This window comes from Uloborus diversus, chromosome 8 (assembly GCF_026930045.1).
Source record: "Uloborus diversus isolate 005 chromosome 8, Udiv.v.3.1, whole genome shotgun sequence".
Lineage (NCBI taxonomy): Eukaryota > Metazoa > Arthropoda > Arachnida > Araneae > Uloboridae > Uloborus > Uloborus diversus.
Window position 1 is genome coordinate 137,864,045 of NC_072738.1, and position 25,133 is coordinate 137,889,177.

A 25,133-nucleotide genomic window follows, 5' to 3' on the forward strand; every position below is an offset into this window, starting at 1 on the left:
TGATATTAAAGAATTTTTCTTTAGAAGTGTGATAAATAGCATCTAATCCTGTTAGATTTTCTGTGTTACTGAAACAAACTACATTTTGATATTACGAGGTTTGAATGCGTTAAATGAAGGAACCATTTTGTTCTTCAGAAATGTTGTGACTATTGAAGAAACAACATCTAAAGTTCAATTGTTTTGCTCCTTACAAATCGTATACACTCTTTTTTATTTCATAATACATATTTTTTCAATAATGTCTTTTGCTATAAATGTTTAATGCATATTAGAATACAAATGTTTTACATAAATAATAAATAAATTTTTAATTTATCAGGTTTTTGTTTTATCATAGATTCGAACATTCTTTTGATACATGTGAAAGTTTCCTCCCTCCCCCCCCTCCAAAAAAATTTTGCATTTGTGTTTTCACAATAGTTTTCAATAATAGAAATGGTTCTGCTACGTTTAAATATTGGATTTACTTCATTCTCTTTCGTTCTGCTTTTAACTTCTTTAGGTGCTGTTGAATATATAGAGTTAGTAGTTAATTAAGCATGTGTTAAATGCAGATATAAATGAATTTCATATTTATTAATATTTTACTCAATACATGTGAAACTAATCATACCGTATTGATGACCTTTGACATTTTAACATATTTTTGAAATATTTATTGTGCTAGACGTTATTAATGTCCTAATTTCTTTGTAGATTGTTCATATATTTTCAACATATGTTAGAAAATTTACTCGTATATTCATAACTTGATGGGATTTTAAAAATTCACCTGAGCTTCTTACGCCATTCTCAAACCTTATTTGAAATTAAATATGAGAAAGTAATTCATTATGAACGTATACGTAAAAATTTGATAAATATGTAATAATTGTATTGCAAAACTTTTTTCCATGAGTGCTATCTCGTTATTTGGACTTAACTGTTTTGGCAATTTTAATATAGTTTTTAACTCTGCCCGTCTACACTATGCGGCGCTACCATACTGAAAGCCTGAAAATATTTATGCTGATAAAATAGTTGTACCTTCTATGTGTACCGTGTGCGTACAAATTCTGACGAAGGAAGTTGTTTTCTCTGCACGAGACTTTCTTTTTAGAAGACAAGATTGCCGAATTGAATATTTATCAGTTTCTGTAGCTTGTTTTAGTTTTGTAAATATATTCCTATATTGTTAGCCTACTGAGTCATGTCTGTCTGGGGACGCTGTTGTATATTTTCGTTGCTTATCTGTTTCTCATCATCTTTTGCTATCGGTCATAAATCATCAGGTATGTACTGTTCTTTAAAATGTTATTTTTTTCATATGTGTATTAAATATATTCAAGACTGGTTATGAAGGACTTTGAGAATGATTATATTAGAAACGCTTGTGGTTTAACGAATTTTATGACTTTAAAAATTGAAATAAAGAAGCATAAATATCATGCATTGCTTTGAATGTTTTTGAATGTTATAATTTATTCTGCATCAAAATATAAATTTCACCCACCATTATCAGAATTATCAAATAGACATAAGATGATATTGTACGCAAAACATTATACGACGAAATTTTTTGATAACGTCAAATGTAACAAAATTTGCATTTTTATGAAAAAAATGGGACCGAGCACAAAGGGTTTTTAAAAAGACAATATTCCCCAAATAAAAGAAAAATCTTTTGTGATTGTTATAATTTACAGCAACTGCAATACATTATTTACTAGCATTATATCGTCTTTTAAACGAATATTCGAAAGATGTGTGCTTTACGATTTTGTGAAACAAGACATATTTAATTTCCTTACAGAGTTCAATAATTATAAAACAATTCAAAATAACAAACATTCTTAACTTATAAACGTAATTTGCTTCTGTAAAAAAAGCATTAGAAAATTTTCGTTCCAAGTCGGTAGATTACTTAAATGTGCATTTTTTTTTGTGTGTGTGCAATAAGTTTACAAAAAACGCAATAAATTAAGTGGTTGAACTTTAAAATTAAGCATTGTTAAACATTAATAAAAATCTAGACGTTTACAAACTACTTACACATGCTACGTATGTTACGCGAGTGTGTTACATTTATATAAATATTGTCGATCATTAATAAATAGTTGTTGAGTTTTATTGGAAGCAAATGATTTCATACTTTGTTATATGTTAACATGAAGTACTTAAAAAATGCCAGAGACCCTATTATGGAAACTGCAATAATTACAAACGGTCCCATTGTATATATTTTGTGCACGAACATTTTAAGGAAATTATAAACCAAAAATAAATAATAATTACTTAAATTATTAGCATTACATCGTTACGTTCAGAAATTAAAATTTTATTCTCAAAAGATCATTTTTCTTATGAACCCAAATGATGATGAAAATAAAAATTTTATCAATCTTGTCAGAAATCAGCCTTTAATACAATAAAAAACATAGTACAGTAATACTTTATGGTAGAATTTCTTTGTATTCTTTGAAAAATATTGTGTATTTATGTAGATAATGTATGTAGATAAATTATGCAGCAACGAATGTAACAGTTTTTAAATTTCAGGTTCACCAAGAATTCAGCCATTTAGTTTCCCGGAAAAACTAACGGAAGGACAGAAGACGAAAGCCCTGTGCACAGTTATTGAGGGGCTAAGCCCATTCAAATTTATGTGGTTTAAAAATGAGCAACCACTAACTACGTCGTCTCACATCGTCATTCAAAACAACGACGATTATTCTGTTTTATTCATTAATTCCTTGCGAACTGAGCACGCAGGAAACTATTCCTGTGCAGTTACTAGTTCTATAGGCCGAGATTCATATACTTCATTGTTGGTCGTAAATGGTGAGTATAAATAGTTTTGCTGATTTTGTGTTTAGTTCTTAGAGTCTTATTATTATAACCTTAAATTAATATTCTAATTGACAGTCATTTTGTGTATTATATTTTTTTATATATGTTTTTCCAAGCAAAAAAAACCTACTTATTTAACCTTAATATGTATCTATTGATTACAAAACCAACAACAACAACAACAATAATAATAATAATCATAATAGTAATAATAATAATAATAATAGTAATAATAATAATAATAACAAAAATAATAATAACAACAACAATAACAACAACAATGATGATGATGATGATGATGATGATGATGATGATAATAATAATAATTAAAATAATAATAATAACAATAATAACAATAAATAAATAATAATAATTAACAATTAATAATAATAATAATAATGATAATAACAATAACAATAGCAATAATAATGATAACAATAACTCACCAGTACAGTATGATGTCATATGATAAAGTTTAAAGCAAGCACGTAACTTGCTATAGTGTAAAATGTTTTCAAGCTTTTTTAAAACTGATAATTTTCTGCACCAATTATACATTAAAGTCTAACGTTACCGGGATAACTTTATGAAAACTAAGAATTCGTATTTTGGAGCATTCAAGAATCATGTCTTCATCATTTCAAGCAATTGCAGAAAAACAAACTTCATATCCACTAATGGCAAAATTTATTTGTTGATTGGCCATCCATCAATCCCAAAGTGAATAAAACTCAAGATTTTCAACAAAACAAAATCTTTTAAAATAGAAATATATGTAATAAATGAATTTACCTGTGTGTGTGTGTGTTTTTTTTTTTTTCAAACTCCACGCTACGCTAATTATAGTGTATTGTAAGAAAACTAATTCTTGTGAAAAATACAAAGAACACTTAGATATTAAAGCCCTACATCTCAGCATAAAAAGTAAGAATTACAAAATTATTTTTGATAAAATGAGTTATAGTAAGAAAAGTGAAAATCAACAGCTCAGGTGCTGAACACTATGCACTATCTTGCCATTAACTTAAGAATTAGATGCCTGCCTAATTTAAATCGGCTCACATTTTGGTGACAATGGGTCAATTTTAAGAATAAACTAAAATATTGATTGAGGTTGATTTTAATTTAAAAAATAAATACAAATTTTAAAATAAGTCGTGCAATGCAAAATACTCTAGTGATACCTTTTTAGTTGAGTCCAAGATTGGACTGCAACTCAAGATTTGAAACGTATTAATTGCATTTTAAAAACTTTTTTTAATATCTTAGTTTGTTCTGTTTATTGAAATCATTGTATTAAAAATAAATAGACATTAATAGATAAAATTAGGACTTTCCTGTCAATAAACTGTTGTGTTTTATTTACATAGAAATATGCAAATAGATTCAGGTATAAATGATGTTATTATAAAATATAACTAATTAATTTAGCAAATTTCAGCGTAATACGGTAAATATTACTGCACTTATATCTGGCATTTATCATTTATTAGGACATGATACCCCTGAACTTTTTTAATTAGAAATAGCTCTGTTCAGATAATTTTGTTTTAACGTAAATGAAACGTTCTCACATACTTACTCGCAAAGTCTATTTCGAAACTTTCTTATGCGTAATAGTTTTAATATTTGTATTACTATGTTTCCATTCTTTTAATAGTTACTTTTAAAAATTGCAGTTCCGCCTTCAATTCTTCAAGATCCTCAAGATCAAACACTTCAAGAAGGACAAGATGCTTTATTCTCGTGTCCAGCAAGAGGATTCCCTCAACCTGTTGTAATATGGAGCAGAGGTAAGTGTGAAACTTTATTTTGGATTCAAGAAAATTCCCAAATTGATCAAGTGTGCATTTATGCTTGGTGATTTATAAAAATTGGTGGTAGCTTCAAACGTAAGTACTTGTGAGAGTAAAAACGGAACAAAAACGACTTTTTACATGATTAAATCATTTTAAAGATGTTTTATGTACATACACTAAGTCTGAACGATATCCACCTGTACTCAAACTCCTGGCGTGCACGTTGCAGCATGTACGCAGTCACAGAAGCAATTGCTGCAGTGAGGGGAACAGGTAAGGGGAAGATAAACACAGTATCTTTTACATATATCCACAGGAAAAAAATCACATAATGTTAAGTCTGGTGACCTAAGGGGATTACCAGACTAACACCAGAATCGTAAAATACTAAATCACCTCTCTCTTGATCGTCATTTTGACTAACTCATTAACAAATAACGAGCGAGGGCGACATCTAGCAGTTCAATTGGCGACATCTAGCAGTCGCCAATTGAAACTATACATTTTTTCCTTCATTCAAACTCCGCCAAAGAGCTGTAGGTTCAATATCCATAAATTAGTAGCCTTATGAAACCCCAATATTCTTTTTGAATCACCCTGTTATTTCAGAAAAATACTTGAAAATAAACCATGATCATGTCATGAGGGACCCATATGTAGCTAAATTTGCTAGTGAGGGTAGAAAAACAGTCATGTTGATGTAAAGCATACCAGAAGCTTTGACATGTACCGTGGAAACAAAATCCATTGTCAATATCTTCATGAACCTTATTCGATCAAATAGGGTCATTCTGACCTTATTCGATCATCGCCCGGATGTCATTCTAAGTCGCTACGAGAACAACATTTGCATTTGTTGCTGCAGGGAGTATTCAAGTCCCAGCAGGGTGTATCTTTAAAAGTATCGCATAAAATACTTTGAACAACATCTTTGCCAAATTTTCCTTGAGTGTTATTATCGCGTATGTGTTTTATTTAGTTACTTTGAGAGTTCGTGTAACTAATGTCAGTTACAAATTTAGAAAGATCACGTTGAATTTCATTGCCGCAGTTGTTCTGAAAAACAGTTTCACTAAGTTAATTTCTAAGTTAGTTTCGCTCGACAAAAATTCTGATATGCTGCTATAACATCAGAAATGCTTTGAGAAACAGACATGGCCGAATCTTCCACCTCTGTTCCAGTATAACTGAGACCCAATAGATAAATTGCGCAATTTGTTAGGGGGTGTTATTATTTTTCGCTATCATTAATCGCATCTATTAAGAAAAAAAGGTTGCTATAAGCGTAAAAGAAAACAAGTGTAGCAAAAATAGATACAGACGTTTCGATACTCAAAACAGCATTTCTTGCGGTTTGCAACCAACTCTCATAAGACTGACGTACGTTTTCTAGTTGGTCACTTTTAAACCTCATAGCAATGGCTTGGTTAATATCTGATGTTTTTGTACGTAATATATAAGAAAGCGAATACTAAATGAGGGGCGCATGAGTTGAAATAAACCTCTACCATTCCAAAAATATATCCCTCCAATACTCCAAAAAGAAAGAGAATAAATACCTTCTATCTTTATTATAGTTATAAGTTCTACGATGCATCTTAAAGCTATGGGAGAAGGAATCATAAAAATGATGATGATCAAGATTATTGATTGATTTTTTCTGAAAAGTGTTGAATCAATTGCCACTCTTGAAAACAACTGAGTCAATTCATCTGTTGAAGAACCTATTTTTATTTTCCACACTAGAAGAATGACCCGTTTCAAAAGCAAAACGAGCGCATCAGATCTTTAAAACGGTATCAATCCAACGTTTATTCTCGTTAAAGTCATGTACACATTATGGACAAATATGCCAAATGCAATCAAGTTCATTAAAATTTGATGCAAATAAAACAAAACGTTCTGTCTTTTACTAATTGGATGAGCGTTAAGTTTTGAGTTAACTGGTATATTGAGTCTAAACAAGGTACAAGCTTTCAAGATGGGACTCAACTCTGCCATCACAGTTTTTATGTAACTGAGCAAGGTTCTTTTATACGCTAGCTGGCTATCATTCACGGCTTTTAAAGTAATGAGATCTTTCAACGTTCCTGATATTCATTCAAGCTAAATGCACTAAACATTTTTCTGAAGCAATTTGTAAGGTAAATAAAGAGCAGATCTTTTGCAAACAAGTTCATCAAAATTAGATGCAAATAAAACAAAACATTCTGTCTTTTACTAATTGGAGAGGTAAGTTTTGAGTCAACTGGTATATTGAGTCCAAACAATGTACAAGCTTTCAAGATGGGACTCAACTCCGAGTTCACAGTTTTTGTGTAACTGAGCAAGGTTCTTTTATATGCTGGATGGCTATCATTCACGGCTTTTAAACTAATGAGATCTTTCAACATTCTTGATATTCATTTAAGCTAAATGCACTAAACATTTTTCTGATGCAATTTGTAAGGTAAATAAAGAGCAGATCTTTCGATCAATAACTTATATGATAACATACCATGAAGAAAGTGTTTGGACACTTTATAGATGGGAAGGAATAAGTACTTCGTATAATACAAAACGAAAAGCAATTGATTTTATTGGGAAAACAATCATTAACTTCGCTCATTTTTAAGCCTCCCTTTTGTGTCCAATAATTGATTAACATTGCAAACTTTCAGATTATTAGTTCTAAATTAAAACGCATTGCTTAAGTACTAGATGAAAGGTGGTGCAAAAGTCTAATTTAAGAGACACGAAAACAGATTACTAACTGAGATAGTTAGGGTTCAAACGTGGTTCATTATCACGAAAATAGCATCAATAATGTCCGGTATTTCTTTTTATATAAACTTCAGTAATCAACAACAAATAATCTTTCTATTGTATTTTTTTTAGTTGTAGTAGGTGAGGGCAGTATGATTGTGAATGCAGGTCCCCAGAGGAAAAAATAACATGATGTTAAGTTTGGTAACCTGGGGGGGGGGGGCTAATCATAAAGTGCTGAATCACATCTTTCTTAATCGCCATTTTGACTAACTGGATATTAAACAATAGTAGGGACACCTACGATAGCACGTAGAGACATCTATCAGGTGCCAATTAAAACTTTTTAAATTGCTCTTTCATTGAAGTTCCACCTGAGAGCTGTAGGTTCAATATTCTCAAACCGGTAGCTTTATATTACCCAATTATTATTATTATTATTATTATTATTTTTTTTTTTGAATCACCCTGTGTATAAAATCATTGTATTAGTACTTTGTATTAGTATTTTGAACTTTTTACGTGTAAACTATTGCAAATGTTTTATGTGTAATCATTAATTCACCTTCAACAACACAACACGTTAAGCTGTTGCTAATTGTCATTAATTTTAAAGTATATATATTTCAATTTTTAGATTCAGAAAACAGTGAAAAACTGCAGAATGAGAGGATACAAACATTTACAAATGGAAGTCTACTGATCAACAAAATTGACAAGTCCGATGAAGGATTGTACAGATGCACTATTAGTAACAACATAGGAGAAGATTTGCAAAAATTAGTATCTTTAACTGTTATTGGTAAGAGATATCTACGCAAGACTCTTTAGATGAGCAAAACTGTCATCTTCACTGTTCTTAGTTTATTTATGCAAAAAAAAATTGAATATATATTTTTAAATTTCCGTGTTCATTTGTTATTTGCTGTGTATAAAATAAATATTACATTTTATCTGATTTCCCTACAAACTTAAGCGTTAAACTAAATACTTATTTTGATGTCACGTAATGCAAACTTCTGCATACTTGATGCATGCTTCTTCTGTATTTAAATTTAAAAGGTTAAACTTGATTCATACGTTTTGTGTGAAGCATTCTTCAGAATGTATTTTTGGCAGGAAAATATAATTTTATTTCTACTGTTTGTATTGTTACCAGTTGCATTCCACAAATAGTGTTTATATCAGAGAATAAATGATGTCAAGTTGAGTAATAGCGTAAAGTTTGAAAGGTTCCCACTTATTACACCAGCATCATAAAATGCATTTGTGTTTCTTGTCTCATAAATTAAATAACAATGTTAACTGCTTACTTACATTTTGTGTTGAAAAACTCAAAAATCATTTTACTATTGTTTTATTCTTCGTGATTTTTTTAAATGGGTATTGAATTCAATGTTAAAATGCTTTTTTTTTTAAATAATCATCTTAAATACTTGAAATATTTATCAACGTTTCATTTCTTTATTTCTTACATTACATAGTTGATCTAACTGTTCTCATTCAAACGTTCTAATTGCCGTCTAAATTTTCTGTAAATATACTTTCACTGCGGCGTTTATAAGGTGACAAAGGAACGAACATGCAGTGCAAATATTATGTTCTCTGTAGTTACACGCTTTTGATGTCGATATCATGGAATTAATTTATATTTTGTATTTATAAATTGAAAAAAAAATTGACTGCGGACTTCAATTCACGTTGAAAAATTCAATAACTATTTTACAATCGTTTTATTCTTTGTCCGTTTTCCTTTCAATTTATAAAGAATTGCTTATAAAGTGTTTTTTCTTTCTACCTCTCTCTCTCTCAAAACAAAAAAAAAGTTTATCAAACAAAGTTTCCAAAAATATGTTTTTGTTTTTATTTTTCACTTATAAATTCTCCACTGTCTCCAACACCTCATAATTTGTAGTTCATCTGATTGTGCTCAACCAAACGTAAAATCTTTCCTTTTTCATGTGTCGTTTTTTCTGTAAATATATTTTCACTGCGCTAATTATATGGTGACAAAGAAACGAACGTGCAGTACAAACATGATTTTCTGAGTGGTATAAGATTATGAAATGTGCGCATGATGTTAATAAATTAGAATAAGAACAGAAAATTTTGCTTAGAAAAGGTTAAAAAAGTATTTATTATTTCAAAGTGCATATTTTTGTGTTAACTTACATCATTCATCGGGCAGCAGTGAAATAATGCGATTTAGTTGTTTACAAAGAAAAATCTTAGTAATTCGTATTTTTGTTATTTTGTGTACATATTTTTACTGGAAGTACTTTGTTATTCATAATTTTTGAATCTACAGTATGCTATTGCTGAATATTTTTACCACCAAATAATTTTACATTTTCATATTTCCAAATGTTTTGCCTTTTAGAGTCGCGTTGTCAGCTAAGTTTTAGGTTCTACATTATGAAAAAAATCAATTAATTTTATCAACATGCATTTAAATAATATTAACTTCATTTTCAGATGAGTCTTCATCAGAAAGCCTTACGTTAAGTAAATACATGAAAAAACATGCGTGTGAAAAAGATACGAGTTATTAACTGAAAACAGAACTGAATATCTAAAAATCGCACTTTTAAACATTTCACTTATCTGTGGATATACTTTTAATCGAGAACTGACCTACAGTATTGCTTTTCTTAATTGTTTTTCTCTCCATTAATGCTCTAAAATGTTTTAATGTAGTCATTTAAACTTGCTAACTTTTCTCAGAACATTCAATAGAAACACACATTCCAATTTGCTTCTTTCTTTACTTAATTATCTTTTTTGGGGTAGCTCTTTGAATGTTTTTGATATAATTCAATGAATTATTTTTAAAAGCAGTGTTATTATCTACTTTGATGATTATAAACTTTTTAACCAGTTTAATTTCAATAATTCCCTAAATCGCCGTGAGTATCTTTTTAATATTCATAACGGTTAAAAGCGAAATCGAAGACGGAACGTCAGACTACGTACTCTTCTCATAATGGTCGAATATGATTTCTATTAAAAGATAAAAATATCGCTGTTCATATTTCATAAGAAAATTCATATTAATCACTTTACTCGGGACAATGTTTAATTACTTCAGATATAAGCAGTACTTTGTATTGAAATATAATTTCAAGATAATATTACATTTTATTTACTGAATTAAAAGCGAGTAAGATGAAATACAGTGCGGTTATTTTTCGTTTTTACTTTGAAATTGAAAAATCGTCGCCTCAGAGCAACAGTAGGTTATCTCATTGCTGTTTTCTGGTTTAGATGTCTCAGCGTAAATCAAAAAAGTCAACTTACACTATAAAACCAAAATACAACACTGCCGCGGGCAGGCAAACAGCAGTATCTGCAGAAATTAGTTTTCGAGATATTTGAAGAAACGCGAGTTGGATTCAATTCTAAAGATTTGGAAAACGTTGGAAATGGATTTTTTTTTTTTTTTTTTTTGCGCTTTTTGTTTTTTGCGGTAACTTTATAAGCAACCTCGTATAATGAAGCTAACGTACGACAGATGGTAAAAATGCAAAAAAAAAGTTAAAAATGAAAAATTTGCCCTTTACCTGCCCACGATAGAACATATGACGAAAATGATTTTTTTTTTGCAGATACTGCCCTTTACTTTCCCAAGGTGGCAATATTCTCCTTGTTTTATAATTTGAATTTTTTGTGTCATCTATTTTCTTCATACGTGCCCTCTCGTGGCGAAATATTTGCTTTCTGACCCACATTGCATAAATTGTTCAATTTTTCTAGGAAATTCTATCACTTGTTAAATTGTGTCCTATCTTTTCTGAACCATGATAATTTGTAAATGTATAAACATTACATTTATAATGTATCCATTCATATATGTGTGTGAGTATGTGTGTGTAAGTGCGTGCGTTTTATCAAGAAAAAAAGTTTTCAAATTTCTTTTTGTTGTTCAAAACTCTATGTACTTAATGTACTATATATTTTAATACTTGTAATCTAATTTAGATATTATATTGAGCTTTAAGTGCTGTATATTGGTTAAAAACGTAAAAAACCATTGATTATCTAATGCATAATACGAAAGCTAGAAATAGCATTATGTAGTATAAAAATGCATAAGAACTTTCCTTTTCCTGGTAACGTTGCTGCGTGAATAAACACTTTATATCGAGTTTCAAAGAGCATCTCACTCTTCTCTCGGCACATCTTCACTCTGTATTGAGATTACGAAACGTTTTTCGAAAATATTAGATTCGAAACTGGAAATTTTACATTGCTCTGAATATCCTTAAGGAAAAATATATCTATTCTTTCAAGGTATCAGTACTAGTTGTAAGTGGCAATTTTGTGGGGGTTACTAGAAGTAACTACCTATAAATGAGTTGATTTTTTAGCTTTTTTATTTTCGCACGAAGAAGCTCTTTCGTTGTTGGATTAACTGACTTAAGAAGTAATTATATCATTTATCACGAAGTTTGCTTTTCTATGCGTATTTATTCATTTTGGATAATACTTATAATACTTTTTGTATTATGAAGCAAAAAATCATTTTTACCGGATTAATACTGCTTAGCTGAAAATTGCTTTTTTTTTTGCAATATTTTTTGTTGTAACTCTAATATTTGAAGTCCATATGAGACAGCGAGAGGCAAAGGGATGTAAGTGGAAGTTTTAAAGTTTTGTTTAAATCGCGTTTAAAGTTCAAATCCTAGGTAGGCTTTTTTCCAAAGTTTTTCCTAAATCATGCTGTGTAGCAGCATCTACCGGGTCTACTAGTGCCACCACTTGCCCCCAGAACAGATGAAAGTATATATACTATATTTGACATTATATTTGAACTAGTTATTTCCAAATTTTTATGATTGGCACTTACATCCCTTTGCTTCTTCTACGTGGTTCATATGAGTAAATATTCAACTGTACCAGTTCTATAAGTTTAAATTTAGTGATTTGAATAGATTGAACATTAATCGTTCAAAACGTCAGAAAATGATGAAATATCTGAACAATTTGAGTAATTTTTACTGTAGGGATGCCAGTAAGTATGATAATAAGTGATAGTTTTGAAAACACTCAGAAACAGATTAGAAATAAATATATACATTCGTGCAGAAAAGTAAAATGAAAAGAAACAATGTTTTATTGCACAAAACTTGCCGATTGCTGCAGGCACGTGTTACGGCGATACAAGGAACGCCTTTTTTAATGCAAAAGAAGTGATCTTATGGATATTGAACGATTTCTATTCTCTTACATTGGGAGTGGGCCGAATCCAGCAAATAGTGCAATAGCGGGCCGCCTCCTTGGAGAAGGTGAAATAAATTCCAGGCCACAAGCCTGTGCTCAAAAATTAGTTTAATATCGTAGTGCCCTATGGACAGTGAATCAGATAACGTAGTTTACCATTGAAAAAGGTGTTCCTTGCAACGCCGAAACACGTGTCTTCAGTAATTTAAAAGTTTCGTGCAATAAAAATTTGTTGTTTTTGATTTTAATTTGATTTGGTAACCGATATTGTCTTTAAGCAATGAAAGAATTAGCAATAGTAAAAAAAATAAACATTAGTTATAGATTATTTATTATGCTTTTTCCTATGTCTTTCTTATTTTTTCGACTCTATACTTTTTTTTTCTTAAAAATTAAAATATTTGTATGAAATTGATATCCTTCATGGTTTAATGCAAAGAAAGAACGTGATATTAATTTGAAAACAGGGATATTCATGATAAGGAAAATTAAAAGTTATTTCAAACCAAAAAGAAAAATGTTTTCATAAAACATGGGTGTTAATAAATGAGAATTAATGTTGAAAAGTGAAGAATCTTTGCAAAATTTTTGCTTTATTTATATCGCTTTTTTCATTTTATTCAGTTTGTTTCCCGGAGCTCATTTGATATTTTTCATTTAACGCTCTTAATGTTTTGTACCAAGGTGTGCCAACATCAAATTAAAATATTTAGAAACGATATTTTGATTTATAAATGCTACAAGTTCAGACAATCATCGACTATATCTTCGGCTGTACTATTAGTTATTTTAGTTAGGTTGTAAATCCAAAAATCAGAGAAATAAAAAGAAAAAAAAAGGTTTAAAGTTTAATGTTAAATTTTAATTTAACTTAGAGTCTTAAATTTGCTTTAGATATTCGTAAGGATAAATACGTAATTTTATAACCACTATTAATTTAGTCGATGAAATCTCTGACTACAGTATTTTTTTAATTTCAATTCAATTCAATTAAAATTATTTCACTCAAGGGATTTAGCAAAAGTCACACATCAAATATAGTTCTCCCTATCTATTTGAGACTTCCTGACTGAATAGATGAGAGTAAAGGCCATAACAACAGCCAGAATAATACGTGTAACAAATAAGCAATCGTTAGTTTACCTTCTAGTTCAAAAATATCCAAGGTAAAAGTTAATGTGTTACAATGCATAGCTTGAGTTTGTTTTTGTAAGTTGTTTTGATGTTTTTAATCCCTATTTTTATTTTCTCTTTTTTTATGTTAAGTTTCTAAGTCACAACGTTCTGGAAAAACTGTTTCACACGTAACCTACTTTTACGTCATGGGCTAAAGTCATAAACTAATATTTAAATGTATGACGTTTTTCAAACTTTGGAATAATAATATTATTGCTATAAATATCTCGTATTAGTTTTTTTTTTGGCTTTTTTTAAACCCTTTTTTTAAAGTAAAATAGGAAATTAATTTTAAAAATTGAAAATTTCATGCCCTATGACGATTTTTTTTATTTGTATTTACTTATTTTTCCTTTTTATAAGGGTACAATTTTAGAATGATGAAAATTTTAAGCACTAAAACAATAAGTTTAGAATTTTGGTCTCTGTCAATGATAAATAGTAGGTTTATTTGCTTATTTGTTAAAATATTTATTTTTGAATGTAATGTGAAAAATCATTTTAAATTTTTAAGCCATAAATATTTCTCATACGAAACATAAATTATTTTTCTGTAATAATTAGACAACAATGATAACTAGTGATCGTTATACGTCTTTTTTATTTATTTTTTTTCGAGGAAAATTGAATTTAATAAAACCCACAGCAATATATTTCTTACGTAGTTTTTTAATTCCGTTTTCGAGCGCTAAAATGTTTTCCTCTCGTTAACTTTAGTGCACTAAAATAATGAATAAAGTCAAAATGTACTTTTTAGCTCATTATTTGTAAATGCAATTACATTTAAAAATTGTTCCTATTTCTACTATCCAAAGTCGTTATTACTCTGACATTTTTATTACAATGTTTTCAAAAGCAATTTTTTTACGTCTAGAAAATATTGAGGGTCTTTTTCTGGTCCTTTTCTTTTCTTTACAAAGACGTTCATGTAATTTTACAATGACGGTTAAAATTTGCGCTGAGTTGCTGTTATTTTTATGTACTTGTTTTTAATTTTGACTTTCACAAGTAAAAATGAATGATATTTGGCATACTTTGTTCAACGTACTCATGTTAAAACAATTTTTGCTTCCAAATTTCCATACAGCCAATTTACATCAACCTAACTATTTTCACCTTGTATCATACTTTCCGATGCTTTTTTCACATATGCCTTTTTTTTTGTGTGTTCTAATGAATAATATAAAGCACACTATTTAGACTCGTTTCTTTTCTAGTTCCGGCCCATTTCAAAGGAAAATTCGAAGTCCAAAATGTTCGCCGAGGAGAAACGGCCACCCTCAAATGCGAAGCGGTCGGAGATAAACCTCTCAGCATCACGTGGACCAAAGACAAAGCAGAAATCGATTTCAAGAAGCACACGAGGTAGGAGTGAAAAAATTATAAGCTTTGGGTTGTTTTTAATCCATAAATGCATGGCAACATACCTAATTTAGTCTTTTAAAGTACTTTAATAAGAAATATTCTGTAGTTAGCAATAACCAAGAAAATACTCACTAAATCAATTTTAAACTTGTAAATGTATCAATTCACTGGAAATAAAAAATGTCTTTTTTTGGCATTCGCAAATGTGAGACTTTTTTATAGCTTAGTGCGCTTGAAAATGCCTACTTTTAATTCTATGATGAATAACGTTTTACTACTACTTAAATAGTACGGCGTTTTTACAATTTTTATCAATGTTATGGGATATTTGATGGTAAATTATTTTTTGTTTTTTTCAGTTGAAGTTCAATGTTGCCAAGTGGTTTTTTAACCATAAGTCATACCTAAATTAAACTAATTTTTCAAAGTATCTTTGTCGTAATTTGAAGCAAAAAATATTTTAAAGCGTTTTTTACGATATCATGTATTTTAAGGTTAAATGATAGTATTTTTTCATAGTATTTTTTCTACAACTACGGCGAAGAAAAACTTCAACTTTACTGGATCTACTAATATCTTTTCAAGATTGGACACGCAAAAAAAAAGGTTTCAAGATCGTATCAACTTATGTTTTTAATATCAGTACATTAAATTAGTTTGTAAACAAGATATTATTACGTTTTTAGGAAAAAGTAATTGTCTATTTTTTTTTTTTTTAAAGCACACAAAATAATTGTAGAAGTTATCAAAAATCGGAATCCGTTTCGGTTCCTCGGGAATAAAATGAAATAAAGACGCAATTTTCCGTTCTTCATAGCATAAATCTAACAAATAAATAAATTAAACTGAAAAAAATATTATTGGCAAAGAATCTACAAGGGTTTGAAACACTTCAATAATTATTTCCTGGTGCCAAATTTCAATTGTTGCTTCCAGAAGTTCTCGGTTTGCTCTAAAATTATTTTGAAGTGGTTTTGAGAAACTAATAGATTTTGTTTACATTCTTAAAAAACGGGGCGAAGGGAGGGGGGCTAGATTTCTGAAACTTGCGATGACTAGTATGGAGCATGGATCAGATTGAAAATATGTGAGACTTTGGCGCCGAATGATTCAGTGTAATCAAAAGTACTATTTCTTTCTGTATGTACTAATATTGAATGTTACCCATGTGGAATGTTTGTAAATTTTCACATACATCATCCCATAATTTGTAAAATTTAACACTGTTGAATATGGACAAAGGGATGGCGTATAAAATTAAAAAAATGTAGTCAAAAGACCATTTCAAGAAAATGAGGTTCTACATCCCGAACTCTGATTTTTTTTTACTTTGTAAAATAGTACTCTTATAATTGCATTTTAAAAATAAATTGCCTCGTGTAGGGACTTAGCCAGAGAGACTAAATGGTTAAACCCTCACCAAAAAAAAAAAACCTCCGTTTTTTTATTACACCGAAATTTGAAAAATCTATATTTATTTCAGTGTTTCAAAAATCAAACGAACTCTTTTTTTTTTTTAATTTTCATATTTTATCCTCTCAGACTGTATTGCCGTACAATACATACGCCAACCTGGAACACAAAAGTCCTGAAGTACATATTTCTAACTACATCCTTAATTCTACTCTGCGAACCTTCAGACACTTTTTGAAAACGACACTTGCCCTCTTTTTTAGAACACTTTGAAGTAATTTTTTTGGAACGGCTTTCAAAACACTTCTGAGAACACTTCTCAGACCACTTATTTGGTTCAGCACACAGTTTTAACGCTTTTGGGGATGCGTTTGAGAACTGTTTTTGTACAATGATACATGTACTTTCTTTTAGAACACTTTGTAGCACTTGTGTGTATTGTCCGTTTTCCACTTGACTCCTCCTTCGTCACTTGGTATCCGATGATTCTATTTCACTGTTTTCGGCAGAAGGTATATTCGGATCATAGCACTTTGTTGTTAAAGCAGCAGTTTTTAAAACGTAAGAACAACTAAAAGGACAACAGACAAGTGAAGCAAGTGATGTAAAGGACACAAAGGCTTTTTTGCACATTAAAATGCACGCCCAAGTTAAGGCTGTCATGTTGTCTCATTTAGAAGCGCGAGGATTGCTTACCGATCACCCCTGCGTAAAATGGAACTCTGCGCTCGAGGAGGCAGGGCCAAGTGCCTTTTCGTGAAAAACGAACATTAATTCTTTAATTATATCAGTAGTTTTTGCTATTCATTTTACAGCAATCTTGCAGGACAGCTTTGAATCGCCGCCAGGCAATGGACGGTCTACGACCAGAGAAGGCTGGCCATCCTCCTTTCGGTCACGATATATTGCGATAAAATTTCTAGTTGCACCATTTTGAGATGTTCCATTGACTGGTAGTTTAACAAAGCTGCTGAAATTATACTTTTACGAAAGAAAGCAGTGATTTCACCAGTGTGCCCAAATGTGTTCCTAAACTGTTCTGAAACATGCCCCTAAACTGTTTTCTAATGTGTTCTCAAGTTTAAATATAACAAGTATGCTGATCGGGGCACATTCGGGAGAGATTTAGAGAACATTTTAGAGCAGTTTCTTTTAGAGGAACACATTCTGGATTTATTTTAGCGCACATTCAAACAATTGGAAAACTTTTTATAAATTAAAGTGCTCTAAAGGTCTTTCCAATATGTACTGGGAATTTGCTGTATAAGTAAAAAAACAAAAACATATATTTTTCTTCAGTTTCTATTTTTAAGCAGCTCCCCGTTTAACTTAACGGTTAATTTAATCGATTTCTTTAGCCAATTAATGCAAAAAAACTCAATACTTCTAAAACAGTTTTGGTGTTTTTAGCATAGCTGTAGTTCCTTCATACTACAGTCGAGAATCCTTATATCTTCAGTACACAAACACAAAAATTATTTAAAACGTTCTGCCTCAGTACATTGTTACTAAAAACTATAATGTCTACGGGTTTATGCCTGTTGTGAATTTTCGTTTGATATATAGAATTAGAAATTGGTATTAACATTAGTGTGTCTTTTTACGCATGCTTTAAACATTAATCTTTTACATTTAGACTTGAAAAGTTCGACAGAGATGTTGAAAAAGGACTTAGTTCGGAACTGATAATTCGAACTGCTGACAGAAAAGACGGGGCGCTTTATGGTTGCTTAGCAAAGAATGAATATGGCACAGATGAAAGAAATATCAAGCTCCTCGTTATTGGTAAGCATAATAGAAACTTGTGTTTCAGAAATTATGTATGCCGTTTTTTCCACATCACTTTTTAAATTGACGTAATAAACAAAAAACAAAACCTAATGTTAAAATTCGAGTTTCTGGTTTATGCATGCCGCGTATAATAATCAACCTTTTATAATCATCATCAGCACTAAAAATAAGGTAGGTGCGGGTAATAAGAGAGATTTGAAATAAAATAAAAGCTATGTATCCGAATCAACAAATTGTTACATTAATTAAACATATTCCTATTCCTATTCAGAGTCACAACTGACTACAACTGTATTTATGTCAAGGACTGCATACTAAGTGCCTTGCCTCCATTATTTTATATACCGATAGATGGCAGCACCATCACCGGATCGAACAGTTTATGAGAATTTAGAACTAGTGCAGGAGCTAATATCTACCTGGTGCTAGCACCCCCAGAGGTATCGTTTCACTTGGAGGACATTGAGACCACGAGCATATTTAACGTCGCCCAGTCCCCTTTAATGACGACGGTGGGTCTTCCACCAGCGAGGTTCGAACCCAGGACCCTCCGGCCCCGAATCCGACACTCTACCGATCGGGCTACCACGGCCCCAATTAAACATATAGATCAATTACTATCAGAAACTAGCAAAAAAATTGCCACTTTTGCCGAAAACAAGCATACAGTTAAACGTTTTTAAAAACCTAGTCCTTAGGCCTTATTATACTTTGGTAGGATAGTAAGGCTTAAGGGTTTTAATGCTCGTAAATTAAAAAGAAACCTTCTAACACTGATATTTGAGATCAGTCATAATATATACGCATTATTTATGCTTAAAATCTTCAAAATGACAAAAACATCGTTGTTAAACACCCGTCAGGGCTTTAGTCGTAAAAGTTACAGAAATTATACTGTAAGAAACTAAAAAAATATGAGGGTATACACGCTGAAAGTTTAGGAGAAAGATAGTGGGTAATTTAGTTGGGAAATAAGGGGTAGCTAGAGTGCCTAATTTCAGCCAGTAATCAAAAAACGGGAAGATTTTCCGCTGAAAGTCAGTAACTTTCCTGAAAGTATCCTGGAAATTTTTCTAAGAACTCATATACCTTCCCTATAAAATTCATTCATGCTTCTGGAATAACTCAAGAACTCATAGAAAACAATTTGATATACTTATATAGTAACAGCACATCTCTTTCTGTTTAGTAGAGAAAACTTCCAAATCAAATATGGCCGAAGTTAGCGAATGCCAACAAATTTATTTGGCTGCAATTCATCCAAGGTTCCGATATCCAAGTACTTGGCCTTGGTTTAATGCTCAGTCACTCTGGAAGGTCCGTTTCAGAGCTGAAGGTGAAACAAACAAAATTGAAAAAAAAAGCTGAATATATCTTCACACTGGAATCTAAAGTTTTTCCACGCCAGTGAGAAGTTTGCATTCATGAAATTTGTAGCGATATGGAAAACCTTTTAGGGAATACACTTGTTTTTCTCAGGAAACACGTGGAAACGTGCGAAAACCCGGAGCATAGACAGAAAATAATATGTGGCATTTCGTTTCTTTTTTTTTCTTCCAATGTGCTTGCTTAATTAAAAAATTCTGAAAGTGATCAATTAGTTTCCAGCGAAACACTTCGGCTTCATCAATAATTTAAGAAACTGCTGTCGAGTAAACGTAATCTGCATAGGACTCGGTAATGCATTATATTTTTCCAGAATCCTGTTCAGAATTAAAAAGATAAAAACTGCTTAAACATTCTAACGGTTTTGCAAAACGTACGACTCACCCTATAAATTACCTATTTGTATAGAAACTGTATTTGTATCAACATGCAAAGCCTCCAATCTTCACACATATTTTGTCCTTGTAGAAGTACCCGCAAAACCAATAGACGTAAAACTTAAGGAAGTCTGGAGCAGGACTGCCAGCATCATGTGGTATGCTCCATACACAGGGAATAGCCCCATCACAAAATACATCGTTCAGTATTGGAGAGACAGAGGTAGGTTGCATTGTGTTTTTGCAGAAGCGTTGTGTTTTACTGTTCTGTTCGCTATTTGACGCTCCTCCTTTTTGACAGCTACAAGCCCTGAATAACCTACAGATTTAACAGCGTGTTTGGGAAAAAAATTGAAACTCAGGCAAAAAGTGCATTAAAAATATTTACCGAAATACTATTGATTTGAATACACTACAAACGTCTAATACATAGTGTCCTAAAACGGCCGCATAAACTGTGCCCATCTAGATTCCTCGTTGGGAGTACGTAAAAACTGCCTAAAGAAATGTTCCTGTATGATCCATAGTTTATGAGAAAAATACGAAAAACAAAGTACGACGTCACTGCTGGTGCAAGGAAAAAAATTTACTGGACATATCAACAGTATTTGCATATCTTTCCACACGATAACGTTTAAAACACCATTACACGTATTTGTCGTTATACGTAGTGTACGTATACTGATACGTAATTCACGTATGGCACTCTGTTTAACGACGCTCTATTTAACGACTTTCTCTATTTAACGACGACTTTTCACGGTCCCAAATGGTCCACTGTAGTGCTAAAAGCATTCTATTTAAGGACGCTTTCTACTTAAGGACGATTTTTTGTGGTCCCTTGGAAGTCGTTAAACAGAGAGTCAACTGTACACTGCTATTGATATGTCCAATAAAGTGTTTTCTCCTTGCACCGGCAGTGACGTCATACTTTGTTTTTCGGAATTTTTCCCGTGTAAACTATGGATCGTACAGGAACGCTTCTTTGGGCAGCCTTTATGTACTCCCAAAGAGAAATCTAACTGTTCAGAGTTTATGCGGTCGTTTTGGGACACCCTGTATAAAGCACAATTTTTCTAATCAGTACAACAAACAGCTGTTTAAAAACAGCAATGAAGTTTCATCAGACAAGAAACTCAGATTCATTAGCTTTAATCTCATACCTGTTATGTATACTAACCCTATTATTTTACTTCTGTCTCTCACAATCAAGTGGCTATGCGTCGAATATTTCGCTCAAAAGGAGAGTCATTACAGTAGACTTAAAAGACTTGTTATAGATGCATTTCTTTGGAAAATTGTACTTTAATTCTGTATGTACTTTAACTGCTCATTCATTAATCAATCAATAAGTTATTTTATTTATTTTTTTTTTTTCAATATTTAACTGACTTTAAAGTTTATTTTGATGCCCAAACTAAAAGAAATTGTGGTAATTCAAGCCAAAAAGTTTCATATGATAATTATTCCAGCGTGTAGGGTAACAGCACTGTCAACTTGAGCTATAAATGATGTAAAAATGCTGCTTGCATCGCATTTTATTGTCTACGCAATGAAGTAAAAATTTTATCATTACTATAGATTTGGACTAATTTAATTTTCGTTTTTCCTAAGTTTAGGCAATTGTAAATAACAATTTAATCTCACATATCATTGTCGGGATTAAACACCTAACTGCTGGCATCACTGTGTTTAAAGATACTTGACCTCAAAGTTTTGACTCATTTCTACCAGATGCTTTTAAACTGTCAAAAATCTCGGAAATTTTTAAGATAAATATTGCTAGAAAATGAAGTACTTATAATACTGAAAGACAGCCTCGCAGTGAATTCTATTAAAAATAGTCAATAATCGCAGCTTCAGTTAGCTGCTTTTATATTTTTTTAAGGTAGAAAGTTAGGGAAGAAAAGGGCTAGTGTGGACACATTTTGCATTTTTGGAAAAAAAAAAAGGTATACTAAATACTGTTTTTCATGCATTTTACATTTTTTAACATTAATTTGCACTTTTGCACTTATTTTAATTGATATATTAAAACATTTGGCCGATTCAATAAAAAAATTTTCAAAAAAGGTTGTTTTTGTCCACACTATCCCCATGTCTTGGGGCTAGTGTGGAAAAGCTACAATACTAATTAAGCAATGTAAACAGTGGATTTAAAAACATAAATAAATAAGTTTTATAACCTAAATAGCAGATTCCTTAGCCAATGTTAACCTTAACAAAGCATATTTTAATTAATAATAAAAGTTTAAGATACTAATTCGTAGCAATGAATTGTCTAAAAATAAAGAAACTATTTAAAAGACAAATTAAAATGTTTGAAAGCTATTCACTTTTATTTAGATGAAAGAGGGCTATTTTAATGCAGAAGAGAATTTTTTTTTCTACTTTACACTATTATTAAAGATATCAACATTAAATGTTATGCGAGATGCAGAGTAGAACATGCACCGTAAAAGCAATTCCGAAACCTTCTTGGAAACTAATGAGTAACTCATGCGCCCAATTTCTACCAATGACATCACTTGCAAAAATCAGTAACATTCGTGAAATTACACTGTAAAAAAATTCCGAAACGTTACTGGTTATTTCCGTGGAACGTTTCGTGATTTCAGAGGTTTTCACCTATTTCCCCAAAAAATCAAGTATCTTCGCAAAAAAGTTTCCTGAATTTCTAAAAGATGCACAAATCAGACCTTGCACTGGTGTGAAAAATATTTTTTGCTACCAGTTTAAATATTGACGGAGCATGTTTATTAAGTGTATCGGCTTTAGATTGTTTATGGTCCATCCGGATTGACTAAGCTTCCAATGAGAGCAAATAAGTTACTGGATAGCTACAGCTTTGCGAGGCAGAAATTGCAGGCAAGGAATATGCGTGGGTCTTGCTTGCAATTTTCGCGTAGCTTGGCCGTCGTTGCTCTAACATTTCTGGAGCTGTCTTGGTAAATCAGGAAGAGTCTAATCAAATAAATTAAACCTATTTAATCTATTAAGAAGGTTCACGACTGGCTTTAATAGGGGAGATTTCTTAATATTTCAGAAGAGGTTACTGACTTTTATCGGAAATCGTTCCTGGGTTTTGCAAGATATGTTACTGGTTGAAATTGGGCACATCAGCTGCCTATTATTTTCCAGGAACGTTTCTGAATCGTTTTTACAGTGTATCCTTTAATCTTTCCCATGAACATGGTAAACTCCCATTCAGACATGAACTCTCATTGAGAGCTTAGTCAACCTGGATAGACCGTAGACAAGCTGAAGACGATAAACTTAATAAATACACTCAATTTGTCTTTAAACTGGTAGCGAAAAATATTTTTCACGCCATTGAGGAGTCTACATTTGTGCAACTTGTAGCAATTTAGAAAACGGTTTCCCAAAGATTTTTGATTTTACGGGAAATAGGTGAAAACCCATGAAATCCCGCAGCGTTCCACGGAAATAATCAGTAACGTTTCGGAATTTTTTTATAATGTGCTACTAGCAACACCTGGCGATGGTAATTTCCCTACAATTTTCATTTCACGATATTTGGGACACATATTTTCCAACGTGGAAAAATGATAATTTTCTGTGCTTCAAAGAACTATTTTGTTCACATTTTTCCCAGAAGAAATGCATCAGTTGATTTATATACGGCCTCCACTCGTCCAACATAGTGCAAAACACTATTTTTTTCCATAAACTTGATCAACACAAAGTCATTATATCTTAGGTCATTGGTAATTTGAATTATAAAATAATAATGAAAAAAATGTGTGAAAATGACAGAGAGAGAATTCCTTGGTAAATTGATTTATCACCTTTCAATAAGCAAATAACTCATTCAGTAAAAAAAAAAAAAGCTTTAAAATGTGCAAAAACACATAGAATCATTTCTAAATGTCATTTTATCATTTTCAATAAATCATTTTATGAAGCAATTGGTAAAGAATAAAATCCCAAAATGTAATATGATGAATTATAAATAAAATCATTTGTAAAAGAACTCATCATTTTACAAGAATCTATATTATTTTGTAAATGAAACCAAAAGTATGAAAAAAACGGGACATAAAATCCTCTGTAGTTTGATGCATACTTGTCAAAATTAATCTAATCAGGCAAATAACATATAACATATTATATTTAACTCCTTATTGTTTTCTCACTCAAAGCTGCAAGGGATTAGTGTGGGAATGAGTCCACAGTATCCCCATCACCGTGTGTCCACTATAACCCCGTGGGCAACGTTTTCTTTTAAGCCTTTTAATTATTAATTTAAACTATGTACAACAGAACTGAATATCAATGATATATTATCTACTTTTACTTGAAATAATAAATTAAAAAATTGTAATCTAATAATTAAAACAAAATCCAAAATTAACTTTTCCCCTATGAAAACTTTCTTTTGTAATTTGCTACTGAACTATCAAGTGTGTTGTTAAGAAACTACACGTGGAAGTGCATGTTGCTGTTGTCATTATGCATAAATTAACAGAGAAATTCTGAAAACAAATAACAAAATTATTCCAGATGTCTAGACTAACCCCTAGTCCACACTACACTGTAAGAACGATTCAGAAACGTTCCTGGAAAATAATGGGCAGCTGATGTGCCCAATTTCTGCCAGTAACATATCTTGCAAAAACCATGAACGTTTCCCGCTAATACTCAGTAACCTTCCTAAAATTATTTCGGAAACCTAATGAAAAACTCAGAAATCTTCCCCTTTTTGAAGCCAGTCGTGTCACTGGAACTTTAGAGTAAATTTTGGTAGGTATAATTAATAGCTTGGCCCCTTCCTGATTTATTACGAAAGTTCCATAAACAGTATTGCAAGCACGGCCAAAGTTAAGCCAGAATTGCAAGCAAGCATCGCGAATTTTACTCACCTGCAAAGCCGCGTATTCCATACTTCTTCGCTTCCTCTAGAAGCTTAATCAGCATGGCCGAGCCTCAAGTAACCTGAAGTCGATTCACTTTATAAGTAGGCAAAGTTAATCTTTTAACTGGGAGCTAAAAATATTTTTTACACCAG

The 25,133-nt window shown here is 31.3% G+C and overlaps 1 protein-coding gene across 1 annotated transcript in view; it reads left to right on the forward strand.

The window, feature by feature from the left end:
- LOC129228626 (hemicentin-1-like) overlaps positions 1–25,133 on the forward strand; it is a 217,860-nt gene that overhangs the window by 143,722 nt on the left and 49,005 nt on the right. Inside the window, exons 50-55 of the mRNA XM_054863307.1 lie at positions 2,542–2,823; positions 4,512–4,629; positions 8,027–8,178; positions 14,990–15,137; positions 18,187–18,335; positions 20,196–20,327. Coding sequence (XP_054719282.1) covers positions 2,542–2,823; positions 4,512–4,629; positions 8,027–8,178; positions 14,990–15,137; positions 18,187–18,335; positions 20,196–20,327 — 981 coding nt within the window. The remainder of the gene's footprint in view (positions 1–2,541; positions 2,824–4,511; positions 4,630–8,026; positions 8,179–14,989; positions 15,138–18,186; positions 18,336–20,195; positions 20,328–25,133) is intronic.